The sequence below is a fragment of the Trichoderma gamsii genome, assembly GCF_001481775.2.
Source record: "Trichoderma gamsii strain T6085 chromosome Unknown Scaffold_7.2, whole genome shotgun sequence".
Lineage (NCBI taxonomy): Eukaryota > Fungi > Ascomycota > Sordariomycetes > Hypocreales > Hypocreaceae > Trichoderma > Trichoderma gamsii.
This window is the reverse complement of record NW_020171344.1, coordinates 879,721-904,466: the sequence shown is the minus strand read 5'-3', so window position 1 is coordinate 904,466 and position 24,746 is coordinate 879,721. Positions and strand designations below refer to the sequence as shown.

Here is a 24,746-nt window from a genome sequence, read left to right as displayed (position 1 = left end):
AAGGGCAGTCGGCAAAAGGTGCCGGCCAGTAAAAGAGAAGAAAGGAATAAAAATAAAGAGATAGCCCAAAAGAGAAACCAAAGAGTTAAAATTACAAAATTCCAGTTCTGACACACACTAAAAGCATCAACGTCAGTGATGCGGCAAAATTGAAAAAAGCTAGAGGCATGCTGGCTGCATGTGGTCTCTAAATTTGGAGGCTCGCGCCCTAAACCGGAAAAGGGCGAGTTCCCTGTCATTTTCTTTGCCGTCGAAAATGGATCCCCAGGCCGGGACGTTCGTTAGCGTTTGGGGACTATGCCCAGCGTGGTATAACAGGGGACCCTCTGGATCGAATCAGCTGCTTCTTTTATTTTTCTGGCTTTGTTTTGTTTCATCAGGAGATGATGATGCTGTGCTGAAGATGTTTCCTTCTTACTGCACGGCACCTAGGAAAGGGTAGCTCTCTTACTCATGTTTGTTCAGCTGGTTTTTTTTCTTTCTTGTCTCATCTGGGCAAGGAAGCTTATTTGTAGTGGTTGCGCAGATTCGAATAAATAAACAATGGCTGTCGATCCCGACCTTGTCCGTGTGACGCTATCGAGCAAAACGGCAGCACTAATATCCCATACGGAGCATTCTTTTGCGTGCTAGGTTTAATTAAATCTCTCGCCGAGGCTTTATGTACGGCACGTACAGTACTGTAGACTACCTATGCAGCGCAATAGTACTCAGATCTCACCTCGTCTGCCGGAGCAAGGGGGAGCGGGAATTGCTGGCATTGCGTGCGTTGTCGCATTGAGAAAGTCCTTGTAAGATGTACTGCAGGGTCCCCGGTGTAGCATCTTTTCCAGGCGTCGTTCCATACATGTAATCCACCTGCCCACATTATACACTATGATATTACATCTCACAGGCCGTATGTATGAGATCTATCTATACATAGATGCTACGAGCAGCACACATGTGTGTTTACACCGGTACTCCCACGCATATTCACACCAATTGTGCTCTGTGGCCCTCCGCCATCTGCTACTGCTAGCATGCATGTCTAACCTGCATCCTCGCTTCCAACTGTGGGCTTTGCCTGGCATGCCGCCTCGTCTCATAGGACCGGCTTGCAGCTGCACGCTTTACCGCCTTTCTGGATACAGAACTTGCGGGGGGCCGGAAACCCTTGCGCTGCAAATGGATTGGGCCATAATTGTTGCGTGTGCGTGCGCCTGTGCAGTCCGTCAGTCAGGCGATCGATGCAATGAATGTCATCGCCGCGAGTTGCGCACGTAAAATAGAAAACCATGACGCTGCGCTGCGCATCGCCAAAACGGCAGCATCAAGCCTCCGTGTCTTGTGCTCCGTCTCTCCAGCAGCTCTAGCAGTGATCCCCTCCTCTAATTTACAGTTGAGCTGCCCGTCCCGCCGGCGCAGTGGACCGGCGCAGGCTCTCCCGGCTCCTTTTATCCCTCCACACGCCCCCTAATTTCTGGCCCGGCTAGCCACCACAGCGGGCTTAATTACAGTGCTAGGGACGCTGCCCAAGGGAGCCAGGGAACGCTACCGACAGCCACCAGCGAGTGACTGTGGCCGCCTGGGAGGATGCGCTCCGTGCAGAGCAACCCGTACTCAGACACCATCGTCGACAAGGCAAAAACAACATCATCCGCCGCCCGCCTCTCACGCCTCGCCGCCGGCAAGCCCGCAGTCCCCAAGAGACCGGCTGCCGAAAACACCAGCGCTGCACCTGCGCCTGCGCCCCGATCGACGTCGACAGCCCAAGGACGGCCCCTCATCCGTGCCAGCGTCGCGCCAAAGCCCGCTGCGGTGCAAGCTCGATCCCCGAATCAACATCAACATGTGCTTTCTGTGAGGGCTGCCGCTGCTCCGACACCGCGTTCTTCTGCCACGAGGAACTCATCCGCCATGCCGATCGGAGACAAGCCTCGCCAGCCTCAGCTGAGCGCTGGCGCTGCGCCTGGAGTCGCAAGAGGCTCGACCCGAGCGCCCCTGACGCCCAAGGTCGCCGTGCGAGGTCAGGCGGCCACGACGACGGCCACGACGCCTATGGCTCGAAGATCAGGATCCTCCATCAACGGCGCGCAATCTCCTCGCAGCGACGTCAGCTCCGTCACTGCATCATCATTCCTAAGTCACAGCACCACCCCGCGGTCAGGCACCAGGCAGACCCGTGCCGAAAGCACTCATACGACGCCGAATAGCACACCGAATCTCGACAAGCTGAGCGATGGATGGGAGACCAAGAGTAATAGGAGTAGCCGCGGGCTGGGTGTGTCGCCCCTGGCACGGACTGACAACGCGGGCTCTAGAAAGAGCATCGGGAACTCGTCCAACGTGTCTGGGGACGACTCCAAGTTCTTCTACGCGAGCAGCGTAAAGCCCGCGGCTCCAACATCACATCCGCCTCGGCCAGCTTCTGTGGTCCATACTAAGAGTACGCCGACCTTTTTCTACGCGAGCGATGCTGCCAGCAAGCGAGTTACGAGCCCTCCAGCATACCCAAGCTCAAGCACCAACTCACTGAGCTCGGCGCAAGAGGGAGTTGCTACCAAATTCTTTTACGCCAATGGCGCACCAGACGTCGACTTGAAACTGTCGGCGCGCAGCTCTGGATCAGGCTCGACGGTATCCAGTGGCTCTAGAGCGCCACGCCCAAATACCAGCGCCTCATCTGTCGCGGGATCCAGCACGGTACAAGTGCATTCGAGGCCAGCATCGCCTTCCAAGAACCTTACACACCCTACGTTACCACCACAACAACAGCACCACCATCAACAATCACCGCGATCAATACGGACCGGCGCCATGTCTCCAACTTCTCCAGTTCGATCCTCAGCCCACCCGTCCCCGACATTGGCGGGCTCCGCAAGCCAGGTCGGCAAGCGGCGCGTGAGTATCGAGGCGCCTCTGCGGCTAAAACAGGGGCATGGCCACACAGGCAGTGTCCATTCCATAGACGGAGTGGTGACACCAAAGGTCGCTACGCCAACTATCGCGCCACCCATGATACATGCGCCACCAATGATACATGCACCTGACATGACACCGCCGCTTCTAAGCCCAGGCTTGGCGCAACTGTCCCAGCCAGTGACAATGGCAACGATTTTGCAAATGGCTGATGAGCTAGAAGATGAGGAGGACGAGGGTAGCGAGGACGAAGACGGGGAGGATGGACACAGCGACGATTCAGGTTCTGACTCCCGCAGCCATAAGAGGCTATCTCAGAATTCTGAGCCGCTTGACCACCTCGTCCTAAGTGCTCGGCGTGAACGTAAAGTTCAGGACCTCGAAATCACCAATGCTTCCCTTGAGGCCATCAATCGGACTCTCGAAAGGCAAATGCGCAAACAATCTGCGGAACTGCGCCGCTTCCGCCGTTTATCTAGAGCGGGTCGCTTGACAATGGCCACTAACCAAGGAGCCTCTCTGTCTGTACCAGATGCTTCGGGTGGCCTTACTGATGTCAGCGAGAAGGAAGAGGATGGCAATCCGGAGAACCAGGAATCCGACGATGACGAGGAGGAGGATGAGGAAGAAGAGGAGGAGGAAGAAGAAGAGGAGGATGAAGACTCACTAGTCGACTCCGAGTTGTCCAACGAAAATGCCGCCACTGACCCCAAATCTACCGACCCTCAAGCAAAGGCAGATTCACCCAGCGTTAAACGGCGTAAACGCGATGAGCGCCGCCTCCAGCTTGATCTCACTAGACATCAAGAGCTCCTGCTTGACAGCCAGAAGATGAACCAGAGCCTCAAAAAGTGCCTGAACTGGACCGACTTGCTGATAAAGGAGGGGCAGAAAGCATTGGCTTACCGAGTCAAGATCGCCGACGTAGATGCCATGCCTGGACGCGTCTTGGCGGCTTCATACTATGATTATCGCGAAGACACATCTCAAGTTGGAGACGATACGATATCTACTGTTTCGGCGTCGCACTTTGGGGACGATACCATATCGATTGCCGAATCCGATACATGGGCCAAGGAGGCACAAGACCGTGACAGCGGCATAGAATTGCGCGCTGCGGGTCACTAGCTATCCGACCTTTCACATATATCCGGGCGAATAATCCTATACAATCGCCTTTTTGAAATTTCCATATCCGCGGCGCAGTCGCTACTTACTTCTCAACATCGCCACTCATTCATATCCATTGTTTTCCTTCTTTCCTCCGTCCTTTTTGCTACCTACTGCAATATTTCCTTTTTCACTTCTCTACTACCGTTTTTTCTCTTTTATATCTGCGACAGCATATACTTTTCTCTACATCTACACTTATAGTTATATCTCGGGATATCGGGGATACATGGCGCTCCTTTGGAATTTTCACATGGCGTTTTACACTCATCATATTTCTTTTATATCTCTGCTGCCACTACAGCCAGACAATGAGCTTTGTTTTTTATCATTGTTATTTATGAAGGCCATGATCACTCCATTCTTCTTACAACCAGCCATCTCCATTCTTTTTTCTTTCTTCTCTACTTTTTACATGAGAGCTTCCTCGTATCCCAAATCCCCTCCTGAAATATCCTTCTTCTACAATCCGAGTACGAATCAAAACAAACGTTCGTTAGGCACGCTCGAGGGGGGGGAACCCGCGACTTCACAGCGCTGCCCCCCTCCTCCCGCAAAGTCCCTTCTTTCTGAGATATCCTAGTCATCAATATTTGACTACTCGATTATTATTTACTGCTGTTGTGTGTTTTTTTGTTGTTTTTTTCACATGTGTAAGATCAGATACCCGCAGAGGCAAAGCAAAGGACGAAAGAGAGAGATTATAGAAAACGACGGGAAAAAAAATAAAGCCACGGACACAGCATGAAATTTGCGCCGAGATGATATGAGATGAGAAGATTGGAAGAAGAGCAGCACGAAGCGCTATTTTTCTTTTACTCTTTGAAAGAAAGGAGGAAACAAAGAAACAAAGAAGAACAAAAAAAACAAAGAAGAAACCCTTTTATACATCGTTTAGCTCTTTCTACATTAAAGGGGGGGCTACACAAAGTTCACGAGTTTGCAATGTCTCTGGATATAAAAAGGGAAAGGAAACTGCATTATTTTTTCATGTATGCGAGATAGAACACGCTGGGTCTCTTCAGTGATGATGGAAATGGGAATAGAAGAAAGAAAGCGTTTATGCCTTCCAATAATTGCGTGTCCTGCTTTGAATATGCCTTTGTGATATGTTGGCTATTCTCCGCCTTTGCGGTGGAGAATGCGAAGATACATGACCGAACCAACGTATGTACCTACTAATGATGAAATGAGAAGAGAATAGTTAACTAAAACTAACAAATGGTGAATGTATTCTATGGTAAATGGGGCCGATCGCTCTCTATCCGGCAATCTTGACATTAATCTCTCTAAACAAGCAAATAGACAATCACTCCTTCAATGCCCTTTTTTTCCATCTCCAATTCTCGCTATTCCCCGTCGTCGTTCTGATACTTCGCAATTACATATGTCTCTTTTTTACCCGTACTCCAAAAACAGTTATGCCGCCGCCGGTTTCGGCACATTAGGCGCATCCTGGGCAACCGCCTCTGCGGTTTTATCGTGGTGCTTCTTATGCTTATGCTTGTCTTCGTGCTTATCCTTCTTGATGGCTGCCTCGGCAACAAGCTGCTCGAAAAGCAGATAGTCGCCCTCTTCTTCGGGGGATCGCTCGGCCTAGTCAAGTCAAACCATGGTTAGATATAAAACAGCCGTGTATATAGATAGCAAGGGACAAGAAACGGGAATTACACACCTTGAGGAAGACCTCGCCAATCAGAATAAGCGCCTGCGCTCGCTCCAATCGCTTCGACAGCGGAACCTTCTTGTCGTTCAGAACCGAGTCGCACACCTCGCGCAGCACGCCCTGAATCTCAAACCTGCTGCCCCTCCACGCGGCCGTCAGGATCTTGCCCGTAACACGGCGCTCGTACTCGACGCGCTTCTCGTCCGTCCAGTCCTCGCCGCCCCGCTCCTCCATCTTGGCCATGTCTTCCACCGTCTGCTGCGCGTCAATAGCGCTGCTGATGGTGTTCCAGGTGTCCTTGACCAGCGTGCCCTTGTCCTTGAGCTTGCTGAAGAAGCCGCCGATGCCAAGGAACTTTTGGCTGCGCAAAAGGGTTGAGGCCTTGGACATGTAGGTCTGTCCGATGGCGTGAAGGATATCAATACCAAATGACTCCATCTTTAGATTCTCTACCTCGAGTCTCATCTTCTCCTGGAAAGCCCTCGTCACATCGGCGCTCTTGTCGGTCTCAGCCCATACGCTGACCCGGTCAAGTAGTTTCTTTGACAGCTGCTCCACCCGCTCTTGACGAACGCGAGCGCGCTCCTTCTCGTACGCCAGCAGCTTATCTCGCTGCTCCTTGCTCATACCGCCCTTCTTGCGCCCCTTGCCCTTGAGATCGTCTTCCGCTTGCTCCATCTCCTTCTCTGCCGATTCGTCATAAGCCTTATCCATAAGAGCCGGTCGAATAGGGATCTGTCTCCGGGAGCCAACAGACGGGGCTGGAGACGTCGCGTCGGACCGGGCTGGCGGGGGCGTCGCAGTAGCAGAGCCCGCAGGCGTCTTCTCCTCGTCCACAACCACTGTAGGCGGTGGCGGCGCAGGTGCAGAGCCTGTAGATGCGGCAGGGTTCTCCTTCATACTCTCCTTCATCGCTTCGGCTGTTCCGGGGAAATCTTCGTCATCTGCTGCTGGTGGAGCCTCTCCCTCTTCCTCTCCCTCCATAGCAATGTCCATGGTGGCCGCCAGATCTTTCATCAGGCTAATCTCGCCAATCCAGTCGATAAAGGCCTCGCCGCCAAAAATGGCAGAGAAGAACTCGGCCGGGTCGACGAAGCCCTCTTGCGGCTTCGCGTGGTCCTTTCCATACTTATCGTAGGCTTTTCGCAGATCCGCGTCGGAGAGAACCTGGTAGGCTTCGCCGATGGCCTGAAACTTTTCGTGTGCTGTCGGATCGTTTGGGTTCTTATCTGGCGACAGAAATCTTGTCAGAAGAGCGGTAGGAGAAGAAGAGAGGTGTACAGCAACAGAATATCACACGGCGAAACCGGTCAAGGTGGTAGAAAGATGCGCGCTCGGTAAATACCTGGGTGGTGGACAATGGCCATCTTGCGGTAGGCCTTTTTGATCTCAAGCTCAGTGGCCTGCGGCGAGACGCCGAGGGTGTCGTAGTAGGCCGTGTCGACGACCATTTTGAATGTGTTTTCGTTGATATGTGGGTGCAGCGCGTCCTCGCGTGTCTAAAAAGGAGAGAAATTCAAGAGGCCTGGCTGCGTTATGGGAGGTGTAAGATGGCGGTTTCGCGGTTCTCTATCGCGGGATTAGCAGAAACATGGATGGCATATTTGGTCGCTGCAGCCGAAATTTTGCCCAAGGCCGAGCGTTTGCCTCGTCGGCGCTACGTAATGGCGGGGCAGTGCCACTAGCCTTATTCTATGGGCGGCCAAAATAAGATTGGTGACAGGCAGCTTAAACTAACATAAGCCGCAGATCCAGGATAAGCAGCCGCTTCAGCGCCCGATCTTCACATGAAAAATTTTAGTCTGCGATTTGATCTACCTGATTGCCAGGTAGACATCGCCATGCATTTTTTGCCTAGAGAACATCGATTTAGGGAAAGTGTTCGAGTCTACATAGCCCACTCAAAGAAAGCAATTTGCTATTGTTAAGAACTGGCCACTAAACATTAGGGCCCTGAGAATTACAGCGCATCCCATCTAGATCCGTCACTAACGGGTATATCATGCACGCAGATGATCCATCAACGGATTATAGCAAAGCTCAACTGCTCCTAATCAACACCCGCAGCCTTCATTCGCTTGAAGCATTGTTCATAGGCTTCGTGAATCTCGGGAATCTCGTATCTGTATTCCTTCAGCTTGGTAACCAGCTTGGTCGCATCGAGAGTACAATTGCTTCGGGCTGCTTTGATGACTTTGGCTTGTTCCTCGAGCGTAAAGTTCTTCCAGCTGAGTTCAGGTCTCACAATCTCCTTGAACATCGTAAGAACCTCGTTATGCGAAATGGCACCTGGATTGGTAAAGTTGTACACGCCGGTTTCGCCATGCTCTGCGAGAATGATGGAAGCTGGCAGAAGGTCGTGAAGGATAGTGTTGCTGTTGGGTATGTCAACCACGCTGTCGTAGCCAATAATCTTGGTCACGAAGTTGCGAGGGTGAAGGTCATCGCTAACAGGCATGCGAAGGCGAAGGATGAGACAGTTTGGATAGCTTGTCAAGATCTGGATAAGTGTTAGCACCATCGCATCCGCTCTTGGCTATATAAGCTCACTGGTTCAACATGACTCTTGGTTAGGGAATAAAAGCTACCCTCAAAATTGGGACGATCTTCCTCCGTGTAGCCACGCCCTCCGATGGGATGCGTCTTATCGTACTGATACACGCAGCCTGTGGCGAAGACAGTGCAATGGACATTCGCCTGGAAGCAGGCGTCTGCCAAGTTAAGCGTACCGATGGCGTTGGATCGCACCGTCTGCGTCTTGTTCTCTTCACACCAGTCGACGTTGGGCCTGCCAGTGCATCCAGCAGCGTTGACGACGTGGGTTGGCTTGGTTAGGAAGAGTTCAGAAAAGACAGCCTCTCGATTTTCCATGCGGATCGTCGTGGTGTGGACTTCTTTGCCCTGTTCCTCCAAGAGGCGCTTCAAATGCCCAGCAATCCATCCATTGCCGCCCCATATGAGAAAGCGCGGTTGACGATGACCATTTGAATGGTAGCTTGCCATTGTGATGAATCTGCTGATTGTGTAGTTTGAGGCAACAATTACTGAACTTTTGATGGTTCAAGCTCCCTATAGACGTGAATGGAAACTCTTCAAAGCGTGATGCAGAGGAGGAGATTGGAGACACCATGGCTAGATGTTGGAACGACAGAGAGGAAAGTGCTCTCCAATGCGCTTTGCACAGTCTTGTGTGGTTTTCTGGAAAGTGCCACCTGTTGTAGCCATGATAAGCTTCACCTGCATTGCTTTTAGTGTTATTTGGTAGTTCCTGCCTTCAAATCAAGCGGGATAGATGCCTGATAATTACTTGCCAATCAGCCACTAGATTGCCATTTGCCTGTAGACGTGCTACAGCATCTTGGGCATTTACTTTAGGTAGGTAGCGAGCCTTTTTGTAGGTAATTTATATGTGATCCAGGTATGGTAAGTGTGTAGGTGAAAGGATAGCTGATGACTTCAATGACTATCTCAATTCTTAGGATAATGGACTTTGTTTAAAAATATCAGACTTGCCTTGTAACTTCAACATTGGTAAAAAAGCTTCGATAAATGCAGAAACAAAAAAACCTCCAAGCCCAGTGTCTATTTAGATTTAAGATAGGTATCTTATGGATGAAAGTGCCATATGGATGAATCACTCTGTTGACAACCGAAAGCAAATCCGTGTCTCTATGATAGGCAGCCTTCATGGACACATGCTACTAGGCGGCTGTGAAAGACTGAACCATCCTTAAGCCTCGTTGTTGATGCTACCAACTTGCTGCTCTGCTTCTCAAACACTCTGGCTCTCCGGCCTCGCAGAAGGGCTGTGTACAACCTCGACGGTACAACGACAACATCTCGCAAACTGTTTCTCCGAACTCGTATTCGCGCTCACGCAATGCTCATTAAAGACTACTGCTTCTACTAAGAGCTTACTTGCTGATTCTCTCAAATCATTGTATCCAGCTATCCGCGCTGATACCGAAACGGGATCTGCAAACAATTACATCCCGAAGCCCTCATCGAGCGGACTTGGCTTGAACGTTTATCTACCCCGCTGAGTCATCATGGCGATAGCGCCTGTCAGCACGAGAAGCAAAAAGAGAGCGACAGCTTGAGGCGCGAGATGCTTCAAGCAACGAACTCCGGATATAGGCGTCAGATTCCGAACACCAGAGGCATTGAATGACGCTGCTTAGGACCCCCCTATAGATGCGACCCAATGACAGCCACGAAATGAGGCTTCAATCCCACCAGTAACCCCTAAAGCCCTCCAGCCAGCCTCCATTCCGTATTCGCAATAGTTGGGCTCAATGGGCGCGTCTCCTGCATGTTCGACGCATCACTAGCGGAACCGGCAGCCGTGCCAGCAGCTAAAACATCCGCCGTAAAACTGCATACTAGCCCTACCTAGTGGATGGACTTTGCTGCGGAACAATTTGGCTCGTTGTGCGCTCGGCGGTGGGGCCTATCATTCTCTCCTCTCCTCTCCGCGATCCATCGGCGTATTCGTATTTTAATCAGCTCTTACTTCTTTTTTTGCCGTTCATTTTAACCCACGACACTCTCTTAGTTCCACGTCCCCCCATTGCCCAGCTTCTCCTTCTTCCCTTCCTTCAGGTGCTGTGTATCTTGTTGTAGTATTTGTTTTCACTATACCCCGTACTACTTTTTCACCCCGCCGTTTGCTCAAGCTGCGAACACGGTAGCCGGATTATCTTAGTGCTGGCTTTTCTATACTAATTTTTCACTACTTCGTCCTCCCCTAAACGCACAATCGACAACCGACAAGCTTGCAAAGTGCTCACGGAAACCAACCAAAATGGGCGCGCTCTACTATTTACTGCATCCGGCCCAATTGCGGTCCATGATTCAATGGTAAGTGTCATCGTTGAGAAGAAATTTTGAGAGGGGTCTCAGACAAGATTACTTGAACATGCTGCTAACTTTAACCTCTGCAGGAAGCTTTGGCATGACCCTGTTCACAGACGCGACCCTTCGAACGAGTCGGCGACATTATCAGAATGCTTTCGCTATTTGAACATGACAAGCCGCAGTTTCTCGGCTGTCATTCAAGAACTCAACCACGAGCTTTTGGTCCCAATCACCCTTTTCTACCTGGTACTACGTGGCCTCGACACAATTGAGGATGATATGACCATTCCCCTCGACGTCAAGGTCCCTATGCTACGAAACTTCCATGTGACAATGGAGCAAGATGGCTGGCAGTACCACGACAGCAAAGAAAAGGATGCAGAGCTTCTAGAGCACTTTGATGTCGTGATTACCGAACTCAAGAAGCTCAAGAAGCCTTACTACGAGATCATCAAGGACATGACCGTTAAGATGGGTAACGGCATGGCTGATTACGCTCAAAACACCGAGATGATTGAAAATGGTGTACAGACCATCGAAGAATATGAGCTGTACTGCCACTACGTTGCGGGGCTGGTCGGCGAAGGCCTGACGCGGCTATTTGTGGCTTCTGAGCTTGCCAACCCCAAGCTGGCTGAGAGACCCGCCTTGACCGAGTCCATGGGTCAGTTCCTGCAGAAAACGAACATCATCCGTGATATCCATGAGGATTGGGGCGACCGCCGGCGGTGGTACCCAAAGGAGATTTGGAGCAAGCATGTTGACAAGTGGGAAGACCTGTTTGATCCCAAGTATGAACCGCAGGCTATCAACTGCGTATCAGAAATGGTACTTGATGCGCTGAAGCACGTTGAAGACTGTTTGTTTTACATGGCCGGCATGAGGGATCAAAGTGCTTTCAACTTTGTTGCCATTCCGCAGGGCATGGCCATTGCCACCCTGGAACTATGCTTCAGGAACCCGGCCGTGCTGAAAAGCCATATCAAGATCACCAAGGGAGATGCTTGCCAAATCATGTTGGAGAGCACACAGAACCTTCAGGTGCTTTGCGATGTTTTCCGAAGATACGCCAGGCGCATTCAAAAGAAGAATGACCCTCGGGATCCCAACTTCTTGGCAATTAGCGTACAGTGTGCCAAGGTACGAAGAAGTTATTCTCTTGGAGTTGAACCTTAACCTTTGCTGACAAAATCACCCCTCTAGATTGAACAATTCATCGAGACCTTGTTCCCAAAGCAAGATGCGAAGAAGCTCACCAAGGAGGCCCAGGAGAAGCAGAGACAAGAACCCGGCATGACCACCGGCGAAACCTTTATGTTGATTGCTGTCGTTCTCGGCGTTTTGCTGACCATGACGGGCGTTATGGTAAGACATACTCACACTTATTCCGCGCCCCAGATTTGACTTCCACATTGTTCAATCTAACATTGTACAGCTTGGCATTGCTTGGTTCTTCGGTGCGAGATTTGACGGCACATTTTCTGACACTGCCAAACTATGGTCGGGTGCTGGCGGTGCGCCTCCAGTATTAGACCGTGACGAATTGTAACGACACTACTAACCTACTTATTGATGATACCACCCGACTGCGATGCCTCGATGTCTTCATGCACTACAGATCTTGGCTCATGATATCTGCCAAGCATACACAATGTATACTTACTATCTTAATTAATATCTTTAATGCTAAATTAAGCAGGAACCCATACTTCCTACTTGATTGTTAACAACAGGTGCTTCTTATTGAAGGCAACATGTCTTTCTCTCTCCTTTTTTGCTTTTCCTCTACAACTAGCACGGATGTCAAATTGCAATCCAGTCCTTCCATGACTGTGGTTGTGCCGAAGAAGTGCTGATATCAACCCTTTCCATTGCTTTTAGTCGCTTTAACTAGCTAGACGCAGCGTGAAATCTCCAGCCTTGGGCTTTGACGAGGTTGGATTTGCGCGGGCAAGCAAACATACCCCATATTTGAAGTATCGCTTTGCAATGTGACAATCGTCACCGAGAAGCTGTGCGCATTGAGCATTTCCACGCTTGCTTCGAAATAGGCCAACTTAAAATTGTATTAATACATCAATATATGATATGAGTTCAAATATATCTTCACTATTTCGGCACTGAGTGTTCACGCTTTCAATAGTCTCTTGAATATGACCAGTGATCAAGGCAACGTTCTCTATTATATTTACATGTGCTCGATACGCTGCGCTGCTTACAATACCGCAAGCTAATTAATACTTCTCGGGCAGATACCATCCCATCGTTCCAAGGCTTCTCTTTCTATCTCGGATCAAAAATTATGTCTATGAAATCGCAAGAGATCAAATTTTAAGTTTCAATGCGCTCTTTCTATTTCTCCTTCTTCTTCTGAGTCTGTCATATCAACGACTGGACAAGGAGAACCCAGTCAAATGATTTACAGTTCACCGTTGTTGGCGATGAGGTTCGTGGTTCCGGCAACGTTTTGCTGGACCGAGGCACCGGTGGCAGTGGCGAGGTTCTTGATGAGGGTGGTGACATCGTTGACGTTGGTGAGGCCCTTGAGAGCCATCAGGTAGGCAGCGAGACCGGCAACGTGAGGAGTGGCTATTGGAAAAGACGATTTAGCTTAAGTTTTAAAAAATATGTCTGACAAAATAGTTGGAGTTCTTACCCATGCTTGTACCGCTGAGAGTGGCGGTATCGGTATCAGACTTGATGCCGACAGAGAGAACATTGACACCCTGGGCATAGATGTCGACATCAGCGCCAAAGTTGGAGAAGCTAGCACGGACATCGTTGGTGGCATCGATGGCACCGACGGTGATGGCCTGAGGGGCAGAGCCGGGAGAGGTGTTGGCAGTGTCTTGCTATATAAAGAGTTAGAGGCTTTGCGTTTTCAAAAGAGACGGGTAAAAAAAAACGTACGTTCTCGTTACCGGCGGCAACAACGGGGACGACACCAGCGTTGGCAATGGCGGCAATGGCGTTGTTGACAGCAGCAGACAAGGAGCCACCGAGAGACATGTTCATGACAGCCTTGCCGGAGAGACCCTTGGCCTGGACGTCGTTGACAACGAACTGCATGCCGTTGAGAACGCCAGAGTTGCTCCCGGCCCCGGTGGCATCGAGGACCTTGACGGCAACGAGCTTGATGTTCTTGGCAACGCCGAAAGTAGCACCGCCAATGGTACCAGAAACGTGGCTGCCGTGGCCGTTCTCATCAGTGTTCTAAGCATGATTGTCAGCTTTTTGCTCTCTTTCAAAAATCATATCACCGGTTTAGGGAAGGAGTGTATTTGTCACATACGTTGGAGTTGACAAAGTTGGCACCGAAAGAAGCACGGCCCTCAAACTCAGAGTGGGTGATTCTGATACCAGTGTCGACGACGTAGGCAGTGATGCCAGCGCCAGCAGTGTTGTCGAAGATGTAGTTCTTGCCACCAGCATTTCGGTTAGAGAGACGGATAAGGCCAGGAGTGGCGTTGGTCTGAGCAACGAGGGCGTTCTTGGTCTGGACAACGGCATCGGCCTCGATGTAGGCGACCTCCTGGGCGGAAAAGATGGACTTGACCATCTCGTCGTCGGCATCGAGAGCCATGGCGCGCCAGTTGTGCATCTGGAAGGAGTGGATCTCGGTGGAGAGGAGGTTGCCGCCAAGGCTTCGCTTTCCAAGGTTGCGCTTCTGGATGGTGGCGGCGAACTCGGCCTGCTTGGCGGAGATGGCCTCGGAGCCAAAGGTGTTGTTGTAGACGACAATGTAGCGGTTGGCGATGACGTTCTTGGCGTGAGGGTTGGTGATGTATCCAACCAGGCCAGCCAGGTTTTCGTTGATCTCGTTGATGGTCTCATTGATGGTCTCGGTGAGGTTAAAGTTGAGGTTGTTGGTGTTGGGGCCGTGGCCGTGGAACGGCAGGGCAGCCGCCAAGGGGGCTACCACTAGCAGGAGATAGCCAAGCATGGTGTTGAAAGGCGCCATCGAGACGGTTCTTTGACTTGGAAAAGGGGATGTGAAATATTAATAGTAGGTAACTTTTTTAGCTGTGAGGATCAGGTCCGGCTGTTCACTCGTCAAGGCTGAAGGAATGTAGTCTTTTTCTTTCGGCTCCCAAAAAAAGAAATAAAGGTATGGACAAGAGAGGAATAAAGGATACGGCGATCAACGGATCCTCTATTAACCAGCTACTCAAAGGATAAAGAATGACGGTAAAAATAGAATATGCAGTCCAAGTGCGGAGGACCAGGCCAGCGACTGTTTTTGCGAGAGAATAGAGAAAGAGAGAGCGTGTGAATAGGAACTTATAACAGATCCCAAAAAAACGAAGGGGGTGGGGAGGCGAAGGGAAATAAAGATTTTGACGAGTGAAGCGCAGGTGAAGAAGAAGAAAAAGAAAAGATCAAAATGACATGGGGTCAGGAGCAAAACGAGGAGAAGAAGAGCAAAGATTAGTGACTGCGTGAGAGAGTGGCCTCCCCAGCTCACAGAGAGAAAAGCCAAGGCGCGCATGCATGGGATTGATGGAACGGTCAATTGGAGACTGGAGCTTCCGGGGATGGGGCCCTGCTAGCGGCGCGGGCGGGGAGAGCCCTGGAGCCTTCTTCAGTAGCGGTGCCTGACAGAGCACGCTGCTGCGGCGTGGTACCTTGCAGAAGCTCCCAGGGCCCCTAACCGCCGGAACCTGTGGCAGGTCGTTGGCGGGTGTCTCAGAGTTTGGGCGTGCAGGGGGCAGCGTGTCTCTGCCAAGCGAGCTGCAAGACGTTTTGGAAACCGCCCAGACCGCAACGACAGGGCTCTATACGTCTGCTTCTTTGCTCCATTTTCCTTTTTCATCTCTATCATAGTATTCTTTTTTTTTTCCAATTTTTTTCTTAGCTTCAGACACGCCGAGGGCTTGGCTGCGAAGGGCAGACTGAGAGTGCATATTAGCGGCGGGGGAAGATTTCTTCAAGTTGTTTTGATTCGGCCGAGGTTATCTTGACATTGGGCGTGTATCAGGTTGTGAGGTATCTGGTACATGTGCACAGCTTTCACTATCAACAGCATGTTCGCACGACAGGACGTGAATGTCCGTAGCTTCAATCTGATATCAATTTCCCTTGGCTCAAATCACTAGACCAGTCGCCTTGCACATTCGACTTGATTAGCTCCCTGTGGGCGGCTAAGTGAACACGGCGTCTGCAGAGATTCCTTCTTCTGTGGCAGATGCAAGCGCCATTGATCTTCAGGGCCGTAGCATATCGCCATCTAACATGCGCGTATCAAGTAACAATAGGCTTCGATGCTTGTTGCGCTAGTGCGCATAATGAGTGATATGGCAGCCCTTGAGTTTGTCGATCAATGCAAAATAGCAGCGATCCCAACCTCCTCAGGGCTTCGAGGCAGATCATCCGCAGATTGAGAGCCTCCATGAGAATGCAGATCAACGAGTGCTCTTGCATAAGAGATTACATAATGCTTGATACGCGTATATGCTTGAAGATTATTGGAGGGATTACCACTGCTACAATTCGATTCAGGGACAATGACACAGCCACTTTCTTCATTTCTACAATAGAGCAACACTTTGAATAGGCATTCATTTCCGTCTGTTAGAATTGCAAGTTCTAGGCGCATGTACCTGATACCTCCACCGTTGCAGCAACACAACGGCTCGGGTGCACTGGAAATCAGCTTCGGGTGGCGTCAGGGGCCAGTGGGCTGCTCCACGTCTGAAACACGGCGGAGCGCTAGCGAATCTCGAAGCTCGGCGCCTGTTCCATCCAGCTGGTGAGCTCCTTCCACTGGCCTAGCTCCCAAGCATTTGAAACGCGCGCTACAGAAGCCAAGTCTTCATGTTGTCTTGGCTGTGCATGTATTTCGATCGCGGATTGAGGCTCGCTCGTTACAAGGCACAAGAGTACATCTCCCTATCAGTTGTTACTAGTAGTGTTGATACAGTTCCATTCTGTATATCTATTTAAAGTGAACAAAATTTAAGGTTAGTCCGGCTCCTCCCTTTGTTTGCTTGTTTGTGTTTTCAAGATCTGTCTTGACAGCTGTGAGCCGTGAGCCGTGGATTGAAATCATTCATTACTCAGGCGCATGTCCAGGGTTTGCTCGTGTAGCTCGACTTCATTACATTCCAAATTCAGCAGCCAAGTCATCTTTACGTCAATCACAGCGGGAATCCGAAAGACTACGAAGACGTATCCCCAGTACCACGGCCACCTGCACGATGCACAGAGAGCACAGGGCAGGATGCAGCTCATTACATGTCCGCAGTGCGCGTACTGATAGCGATGGAGGCCACTGTTGGCATGTAGAATAAAGCCGTGCTCCCTCCGATGTCACCCATCTTGGGTGGTTAGTCCGAATTCTACGGAGCATATCACTCCCATGAAGGTATCATACATACGAGCAGCACATGCAAGTGATTCCTAAACCTGATATCAAGCAAGCTGCCAAAACCACATGCTAGTGCTCCATCCATCCCAGCCTATACTCCATAAACCGTCCAGTCCACCTACCAGAGTTGGCATTGTGGAAAGCCCTGCTGTCAACAAATGCGGACTGCTGCCCCCCCACATCTCACGCTTAGCGGCCCCTTGTCAACCCCGATCCCAGCAGGCTCTAGGCCATCTATACGCACTCCGTGTTGTTTGAAGTTGAGTGTCCAATTTCCGTCCATCAACGCATATACGAGCTCCCTTAAAAGCAGCGCACAAGAGGTGCTGTATGCATATGCATGCCTCCAACGCCCGGGCGGTTGCTTCGCCTCACCACGTGGGCCACAGCGTCTCGCGCATCTCATTGGGAGATTCGGGAGGCTTGGGAGTCTCGATGATACAAGATGCAGTTGGCTGCCGGATCCCGACCATTTGCTTACATGCAGGTATACCGAGCTTATCAATACTAATGGCACAAATAATGGGCTCTGCGGGTACGATATCTTCTTCTGGGTTCTCAAAGCAGTGACTAAAGCCAATCTCTTCCCCTAAATTAGCAGTCATACTCCGAATTGAAGCATCACAGATGTTGCATGATATGCTATAGTTTGATTATCCAGATATGTTCAATCACTTTACAGGGGACACTAGTCTAGGAGCACCGGCAGTTCATGTTCCGCTGCGAGTAGCGTAGCACCGGTATGATCGAAGGCATGGTTATCAACTTAAACAAGATGGTTGCCTGGATACTACAAGTAGTAACAGCTGGTGCTACATCCAATTGTGCTAGATGCATTTCATCTGCTCCTCACAGGCAGCCAAAGGCGTCTGATTCGCAGCAAGCTGATCTTGGCTTTCTTCGCCTCCTACATTTCGCGTCTCGGATACGGCTCCTAAACCGGGTCGAAATAAGCATAAGACGAAACTGCGTGATAGCGTGATTCAGTTAAAATGGTTTATTCCTGTTGGCCTCGTCAAAATTAAACATGGAGATGCTTTTGTAGATCAGCTGCTATGCCCTTTTTGCTTCCCAGCGGCTCCGTGGGATTCTTGATGATGACTCTACCAACGCCGAGCTTGGCGATGCATCAAATGGTTTCATCACGTTTTTACTTCAAGGTAATGCCTGTTCTGTTTTGTGTTTTGCACATTTATAGAATGAAGAACAGTGGGCATTAAAGGACAATTTATAAAGCTCCCAGCCGGGCCAGAAGAGGATGCGGAGCTCAATACGTTTATATTCTGTCGCGATACTAAAGTTGCAAATTGCGCATAATTATTCGTTTATTTGTTTTATTTTGAAATTTTTTTTTTTAAAATGTAAGGAAGAAAAACGCATCAAGTCATTTTAATCTTTAGTCCAGTTATCAGTACTCCCATACTGTATCCATGTAGGTATTTTGGTCATTTTGGACAACTCGGTTGATCAGCCCGATCTACCCGGGAGCTTCAGACCGGATAGCGTAACTTTTTGTCTGGACGGGATCAACTTGTGTGTAAAATCGCCATCTTCTGATATGTGACTTCATATCACGATTTGAAGCAAGATGTATGAATGCCACGCCATCTGCCACCAAAACTTCTGCTCTAGGCAACCCTACCAAGCAGTTCAAGGCATTTGAACTTGTACTTCACTGCTCTACTTACTGCGTCATAATACTACAAAGGGATGCTGAATTCACCGAATTAGTAATAAATGCCAAGAGCTGTGCTGCTAGAAAAAGCTTCGGATAGCTGGGAGAACGAGTCGAATCAAGGCGAGTGACCTCGAGCACTTCCCTGCGCAAGCCGCGTATTGGCTAGAGAAAGCGCGAGTTCTGCAGGCATTTCGAAAGTGGATTGCCATCAAAGCCGGCGAGAACCCAGGCATTCCGTCGTACCATCTCAAGACCGTATCTGTCAAGTTATAGATGCGGTAAATTCCAAGACGAATCCGGCTCTCTGGGTTTTTGACGTTTGCCGCCGTACCGACGGGATGGACCCACCGGAGGGAGCGCTGAAATTGCCGTACCCTCGGCGCCAAACTATTGGGACGGCGGGAGATTCAGCAATTAAACAGCAGCAAACTCAGACTCGGCAGCGCTGGCCACTAGCGGTGCTGCCGAGATAAATGTCTGGTGCTTATGGCGATTATCCCTTGTTTTGTGTGTGGTATGACATAATGAATGAAAAAAAATTGAAATGGCCTGCATTGGCAATGTGAGATTTGTAAAGCTGCAATCGGGCAAAGGCCATCGGTCAATGAGAATCATGTGATATACCAGTCCTTGCATGTACCCAATGTGCCACGAGGGCCAATAATTGACTTGACGAAATGAAACGAAAAGGAAGAAGCAAAGATAAATGGTCTCAAATTGTCCTGCAGCCAGCCATTGGAGATGGCGAATTGTCTTGGGTAGCAGCATAATATTGAGGTGGGGTAATTTTACTGCAAATGAGTTTTGTCTTTGATGAGCAGCTTTGACGCATGCAAGCCAATCAATCCCAGAGATTGGCAAAAAAAGTCATATGGACTTGGTGCTTTTTTTCGGTGGGCTTTAGCTTAGCGGCTTTGCCGCCTAACATCAACCGCTGGGAGCTGCACGCAATTACGTTTGACGTCGGCTGCTGAGCGCCGTCGTCTGACAAGCTTTTGATGCCCATTCAGCTGCCTCCTCATTTTCCTGTTCCCTTCTCTTCTCGCCCAGTGCCTCGTCCAGCCTCTTCCCTCGTTCCCGTGCAGTCCCGCCATTACAGTGCCCTTTTCTCCCTTTGCGCCCTGATTGTCCGTTGGCTGGGCCGCTGCCGCCAGACCCGTCGCTCTCGCTGCATTCCTGCGCAGGCGAGACAAAAAAAGGCGACGGCGACACACGACTCTGCCATCTCCAGCCTCTGATCGGCGTGGCTCTCTTTGATCCTGCACTGCCCCCCCTCTGTCGCTTGCAATCTCCGTATCGGCACGCGAGCACGAGACCGGGCTGGGCGTCGCGTAAAGTGCCAACAGCCTGGCCGGACTGCCCACCACTCAACTAATTATCTGCGGCGATACCAACTGAACTGACTTCTCGCTCGTCCTCTTCATACTGTGCAACCTGCAACCTCTCCGTCTACTATTCTACTCTCTATCGTCGTCCGGAAGACGCCGCGAGCCTGTGAAGACCGCCTTGGGGGCGTACAACTGCCCGCGCATTAATTGTGGAACTGACGCCCGTCTCAAAGTTTACGAGTCGCTGACGACGCTCTACTCCCCCAACCATCTTTGCCGTGAAATGCGTGTCTTGTTGTCTTTGCAGAGCCCTCGATTATCAGTTTGAACAGGCCTGATCACCAGCCTGAACCACCAGCCTGAAAAGGCGTCCGCAGTAATGGGGGAACCCATGGATATCGACGCAAAGAGCGTTCGCAGCCTGAGGATGGATCTGGACGAGAGGGACGTTAGGGACGTTGAATGCCAGGACAAGGGCGAGATGCAGCCGGATGACTCCGACGATGCCAGTTTCTCGTCGCTCATGACCACATCCTTGGTTACGACTTTTCTCAACACCACCTCGAGTCCTGTCTCTCCCGGCCCGTCAAGCCCATCTTTCCAGATGGCCAAGAGCACGTCTTTTGTCCCGCCTGCGAGACCCAGTAGCACGCCCTTTCCCCATTTCGAAACTCGAAACCCTCAAATAAGCCGTTTGGAGGAGCAAGAGTCTGGCTTAGATGTTAGTGGTTGGGACAGGGCATCGACCGAGCCGATCGACGGTGCCTCCGGAAGCCCGCCCGCACGGCATTTCGAAGAACTCCCCACCGAAGTTCATGAAGCGATTCTCGATCACATATTTGGGTATTGCGTATCTGCGACGTCGAGAAGCACCATGAGGATTTCGAGCTTGACTAGGGGGTGGAGCACTGCGCTTCGCCATTCGCGGAGGCGAGAACTCACTGCATTAGCTCTGGTTAACCGTGTGTGGAGAGTCTTGGTTCAGCAAAGACTATTCCGGCACATCAAGCTCAAGGCGACGCTTGACTCTATCAACAATGCCATGGAATTTCTGGTCCAACAACAGCATCTCTCGGCGTACATCAAGCACATTGAGATTTGGTTTCCCGTTTTTCAGCCGACATATGGGCCATTGGCGCTGACGAACACCCTCACACTACCTACGGTTACGACAGATGGACTGACCAACGCTACTTACACTTTGCCGGGGAACAACTGCACCCTCGAGCAAGTATTTCAATTCGTCGCCGCGGCACTGCCCGAGACCAAGGTACTTACCTTGGAAGGGGGAGAGCGGCGCAAGGCGCCTAGAGTCGTCCATTTTGATATGAAGAACCCTGGCTCAGCGGCAGAGGAAGAGGAGGACAAGCAATTTCTTCACCTCACCTCAGTGCGCACCCTGGTAACCAAGGGCCAGTGGAATTTGATGAGAGACAGGGATGACTTTAGAGTCATCATGAAGGCACTACCGAACTTGGAGGAATGGCAGGGCTCTTACAGCAAGCCAAAGTCTAAGAGCTACATCACTGCTTCAGATTTCCTACCGCTCCTCCCGAATCACGTCACCAACCTTTCTCTCTGCATGGAAAGCGACTATCGGCGAGAGGGAGTGATGCCGGCTTTTTACTACAAAGTGGCACAAAAGGCTCACCTCTGCTCCAGCCTGGCCTTTGTCTTGCCGTCATTGGAACATTTTGCCTATACAGGGCGTATCTGCCACCACGTTTTTGATGTTGCGGCCCGCCTGGCTGACCCGCTGACGACCAAGCTCAAATCTATTGATATCACGGTCAAAAACTGCTGCCGCCGGGCATTCAGCTTCCATGATTCTGGCTCAGGAATCCAGGATATGGCATTTATCGAGGCCTTTGAGAAACTGGTGCTCTCTGCTGTCCGCTCGATGGAAAAGTTCAAGAGACTCGAGTACTTGAGGATTCGCTTTGTTGATCTGGGTATGTTGATAATTGTCCCCTTTTCTCACAACAGCTGCTAACATTCCGACTAGATTCTGTATTGCCGCCACTCAACCCATTCTTCTTGATGCAGAATGGCAAGTGCACTGGAGTCTGGAGCGAGCAAATCATAGCCGAGCTGAACAGGGTCCGACCAGAGACCACATTCCCCGGATTGAGCGACACTTTTGGCAACATTGTCTACAGCAAAGATGGCCGGATGATTATTGCGGCTGAGCCATCCAGGCAGCGCATTACCTCTTTGAAATTGTCCAATTATCGATCTCTCGCAACCAGAATTACCATTCAGTAAATCCTGGGTCCAATTTTCGATTGCAAGAAGCTCGCTAGGCAGCAAGTTACAAAAAAACAAATTTACGACGAGCATTTTCGGATTTCTTACTTCTAAAATGCAAAATGAAGATAAAAATCTGACTCATATTCATTTATGGAGTAAAGTACAATAGCGCAAACCGCAATGGACATGTTATATTTTTATTTTCTTTTTTTCTTTTTTCTTTTTTCTTTTCGGTCGTTTAAGGCGTTTTATACATCTTTATAACAGCACAAAGCGAGGAATTATGGGATCTGGGTTCTGAGATTTTTGTCCCAACGTTTCGATTTTCATACCCTGGGACAGCCAAATAATGCGAACAAAGCTTGGAGTTGGTCTTTTTCTCACTGCTCATGGATATATGGGGTTCGGCAGAAGTCGGATGTGATGGTTGGTATTGCTTAGTATGGCTTTGATAGGGGTAATTCTCGGTGACTGGACAGTACGCACATGAATGGGGAGAGTGGGAAGGACAATGCGAGGAATTGATATAATGGGTCTGAAATAATGTTGATACCCGCAATGGAATTTCGGTACTTAGGCCACAATCACAATTGGTTTCGTATAGTCTTCAATGAGGCTGATAAAGGTAGTGAATGGCTATTCTAAAGAGATGTGACGTTTTATTTTGTGAATTGTATTTTCTCTAAAGACAACTACCGAACCATTTACGCACTACGCACTTTTTGGAGGCTGACTTCCGCACCGTCGCTGATGATAATCCCTAGTATCCAACAGTTGATGAGGAAAAACCCCAATGAAGCAAGCCACATCCCCGGAAAGAAGGTGCTGACGCCAAGAAATTCGAGTTCGTAGCCTTGCTGCAGCCAAGCGGCTTGGCCTAGAACCCAAAGGAGCAGAGCCGCAATGCCCCGGCTGGGAACGCGAAGCATGGAGGATCCAGGCAGATAGAGAGGCAAGAAGATCATGTACCAAAGGAAGTACTACGCAAAAAAAAAAAAAAAAAAAATGTGAGTAAATAGGAAAAAAATATACATAGGATGGTTGGACTACACTTACCTGTGAGGTGCAGACCTTGTTGAAAGTGACAAAGGCAAAGGTCTGGGCCATCATGGACGTGGCGAGGTCCTTTTTGGCAAGGACAAAGGGGATTAGGAAGCATGAGAGGAGCAGTTGAGGGATAAATGCGTGGAGCGAGCTGGAAGATGGGTCGGCGGATGCGAGGTAGAGGAAGATGTTGTAGGGCGAGAAGTTGTGGCGGTGGTCGATGCGGGTGACGTGATGGAAGTAGGAATGGACAAGGAAAGGGGTTCCATAGCTGCGATGCTAGGTCAGTATGGGGTGATTGTCTCTGTTTTGCGAGAGGAGAGGAGACGCACATGTAGTACATGAGGACGTTGAGCCCCATAAAGGTCAGTAAGCTGATGAGAGTAAGCCGGATCCTCTGAGGAGAGAGGAACCGAACAATGGAGTCTGTGAATGAAGCCGAAGATTTAGCAGCCTCCTTGCCCTTGCCTAGATGCTCATCGTCCATCCACCAGATAATGGCCGGCGCATAGATAAAGGGGTAAATCTTGAAGTGCACGCTCAACCCCAAGATAAACCCGGCCAGCCCGATTCTCTTCCCCTCAACAGCCCACAGCAGGGCCATTGTCAAGACGCCCAGCAACCCTTCCGAGCTGCCCCTCGTGCTGATTGTCGCCACCATCGGATTCCACAGCCAAATGGCAGCAAACGCGCCGGCCCTCTCGACGCTCATGCCGCGCTGCTTCGTTAGCACTCTGACAATCAGCCATCCGGCGAGCAGGTCCGCGAGTGCAAAGACGACCTTTCCAAACGAAAAGAGCTGGGGCGTGGCCGTAGGGACGAGCATCCAGGCCAGCAGGGGCGTGTAGCGGTATGTTTCCCTATGATAGGGGCTGAGGCCTTGAGATACATAGCGGGCGGCGTCGGTGAAGACGAGGTAGTCGATGTCGGTGTATTTGACGGCAGAGTGGGCGTCTTGCCAGATGCCGTAGAAGAGGAGGATGAGGCGGAGGAGGGCGGCGAGTGAGAAAAGGGGGATTGGATGAAAGAGAGAGGAGATTGTTGAGGGAGCCATGGTGGTGGTTGGTTGTGAAGGCATTGAGTGAGGTGAGCTCTAAGGACAGCGTGTTGTGATGGATGAGATTGGCCTCAAGCTCATGGTTCCAGATCTGGATGCCTGAAAATATGAGATGCAACAGAATAAATGATGCGTTTTGTCAAGAGATCAATTTGTATCCCAGATTGAAAGAGGAGGATAGAGGAGGATTCAATTAATCTCAATCCTCATGTGTTCAATATCTCGCTATCAGCATCATCAGCATCTCGACAGAGCTAGACTGAGCTCTAGCTCTGACCTCACAGCTCGGAAATTTTAGCGGGGCGCTGACTTACATTGTCGTCAATTCATTGGCAGCTTTAGGGGTCCTTCGTCTCCACTCTTGACTACGCTTGACCTCAGCAATTCTGTTTTGGGCCTTAAAAGTTAAATCGAACGTATACTTTACC

The 24,746-nt window shown here is 50.3% G+C and overlaps 7 protein-coding genes across 7 annotated transcripts; 3 read left to right on the top strand and 4 right to left on the bottom strand.

Annotated features, from left to right (window-relative positions):
* Positions 1 to 1,575: 1,575 nt before the first annotated feature.
* On the top strand, positions 1,576 to 4,029 carry TGAM01_v202930 (hypothetical protein; the record flags this gene model as incomplete). Its single annotated transcript, XM_018800488.1, has 1 exon — positions 1,576 to 4,029. One exon carries the CDS (start codon positions 1,576 to 1,578, stop codon positions 4,027 to 4,029), a length of 2,454 nt encoding a protein of 817 aa, XP_018666630.1.
* Positions 4,030 to 5,490: 1,461 nt separating this feature from the next.
* On the bottom strand, positions 5,491 to 7,188 carry TGAM01_v202929 (hypothetical protein; the record flags this gene model as incomplete). The annotated part of the gene is made up of 3 exons (XM_018800489.1): positions 5,491 to 5,667; positions 5,747 to 6,966; positions 7,083 to 7,188. The coding sequence occupies 3 exons, from the start codon at positions 7,186 to 7,188 to the stop codon at positions 5,491 to 5,493; spliced, it is 1,503 nt and encodes a 500-aa protein (XP_018666631.1).
* A 599-nt stretch (positions 7,189 to 7,787) lies between these two features.
* TGAM01_v202928 (NRS/ER) lies at positions 7,788 to 8,740 on the bottom strand (the record flags this gene model as incomplete). Its single annotated transcript, XM_018800490.1, has 2 exons — positions 7,788 to 8,237; positions 8,288 to 8,740. The coding sequence occupies 2 exons, from the start codon at positions 8,738 to 8,740 to the stop codon at positions 7,788 to 7,790; spliced, it is 903 nt and encodes a 300-aa protein (XP_018666632.1).
* Positions 8,741 to 10,541: 1,801 nt separating this feature from the next.
* TGAM01_v202927 (squalene synthase) lies at positions 10,542 to 12,143 on the top strand (the record flags this gene model as incomplete). Its single annotated transcript, XM_018800491.1, has 4 exons — positions 10,542 to 10,597; positions 10,681 to 11,734; positions 11,798 to 11,959; positions 12,030 to 12,143. The coding sequence occupies 4 exons, from the start codon at positions 10,542 to 10,544 to the stop codon at positions 12,141 to 12,143; spliced, it is 1,386 nt and encodes a 461-aa protein (XP_018666633.1).
* An 870-nt stretch (positions 12,144 to 13,013) lies between these two features.
* TGAM01_v202926 (subtilase) lies at positions 13,014 to 14,555 on the bottom strand (the record flags this gene model as incomplete). Its single annotated transcript, XM_018800492.2, has 4 exons — positions 13,014 to 13,183; positions 13,251 to 13,446; positions 13,505 to 13,807; positions 13,887 to 14,555. 4 exons carry the CDS (start codon positions 14,553 to 14,555, stop codon positions 13,014 to 13,016), a joined length of 1,338 nt encoding a protein of 445 aa, XP_018666634.2.
* Positions 14,556 to 20,346: 5,791 nt separating this feature from the next.
* On the top strand, positions 20,347 to 22,232 carry TGAM01_v202925 (hypothetical protein; the record flags this gene model as incomplete). The annotated part of the gene is made up of 2 exons (XM_018800493.2): positions 20,347 to 21,919; positions 21,973 to 22,232. The coding sequence occupies 2 exons, from the start codon at positions 20,347 to 20,349 to the stop codon at positions 22,230 to 22,232; spliced, it is 1,833 nt and encodes a 610-aa protein (XP_018666635.1).
* Positions 22,233 to 22,921: 689 nt separating this feature from the next.
* Positions 22,922 to 24,339, bottom strand: TGAM01_v202924 (GPI mannosyltransferase; the record flags this gene model as incomplete). Its single annotated transcript, XM_024549090.1, has 3 exons — positions 22,922 to 23,197; positions 23,274 to 23,532; positions 23,594 to 24,339. The coding sequence occupies 3 exons, from the start codon at positions 24,337 to 24,339 to the stop codon at positions 22,922 to 22,924; spliced, it is 1,281 nt and encodes a 426-aa protein (XP_024406205.1).
* Between the last annotated feature and the right edge of the window lie 407 nt (positions 24,340 to 24,746).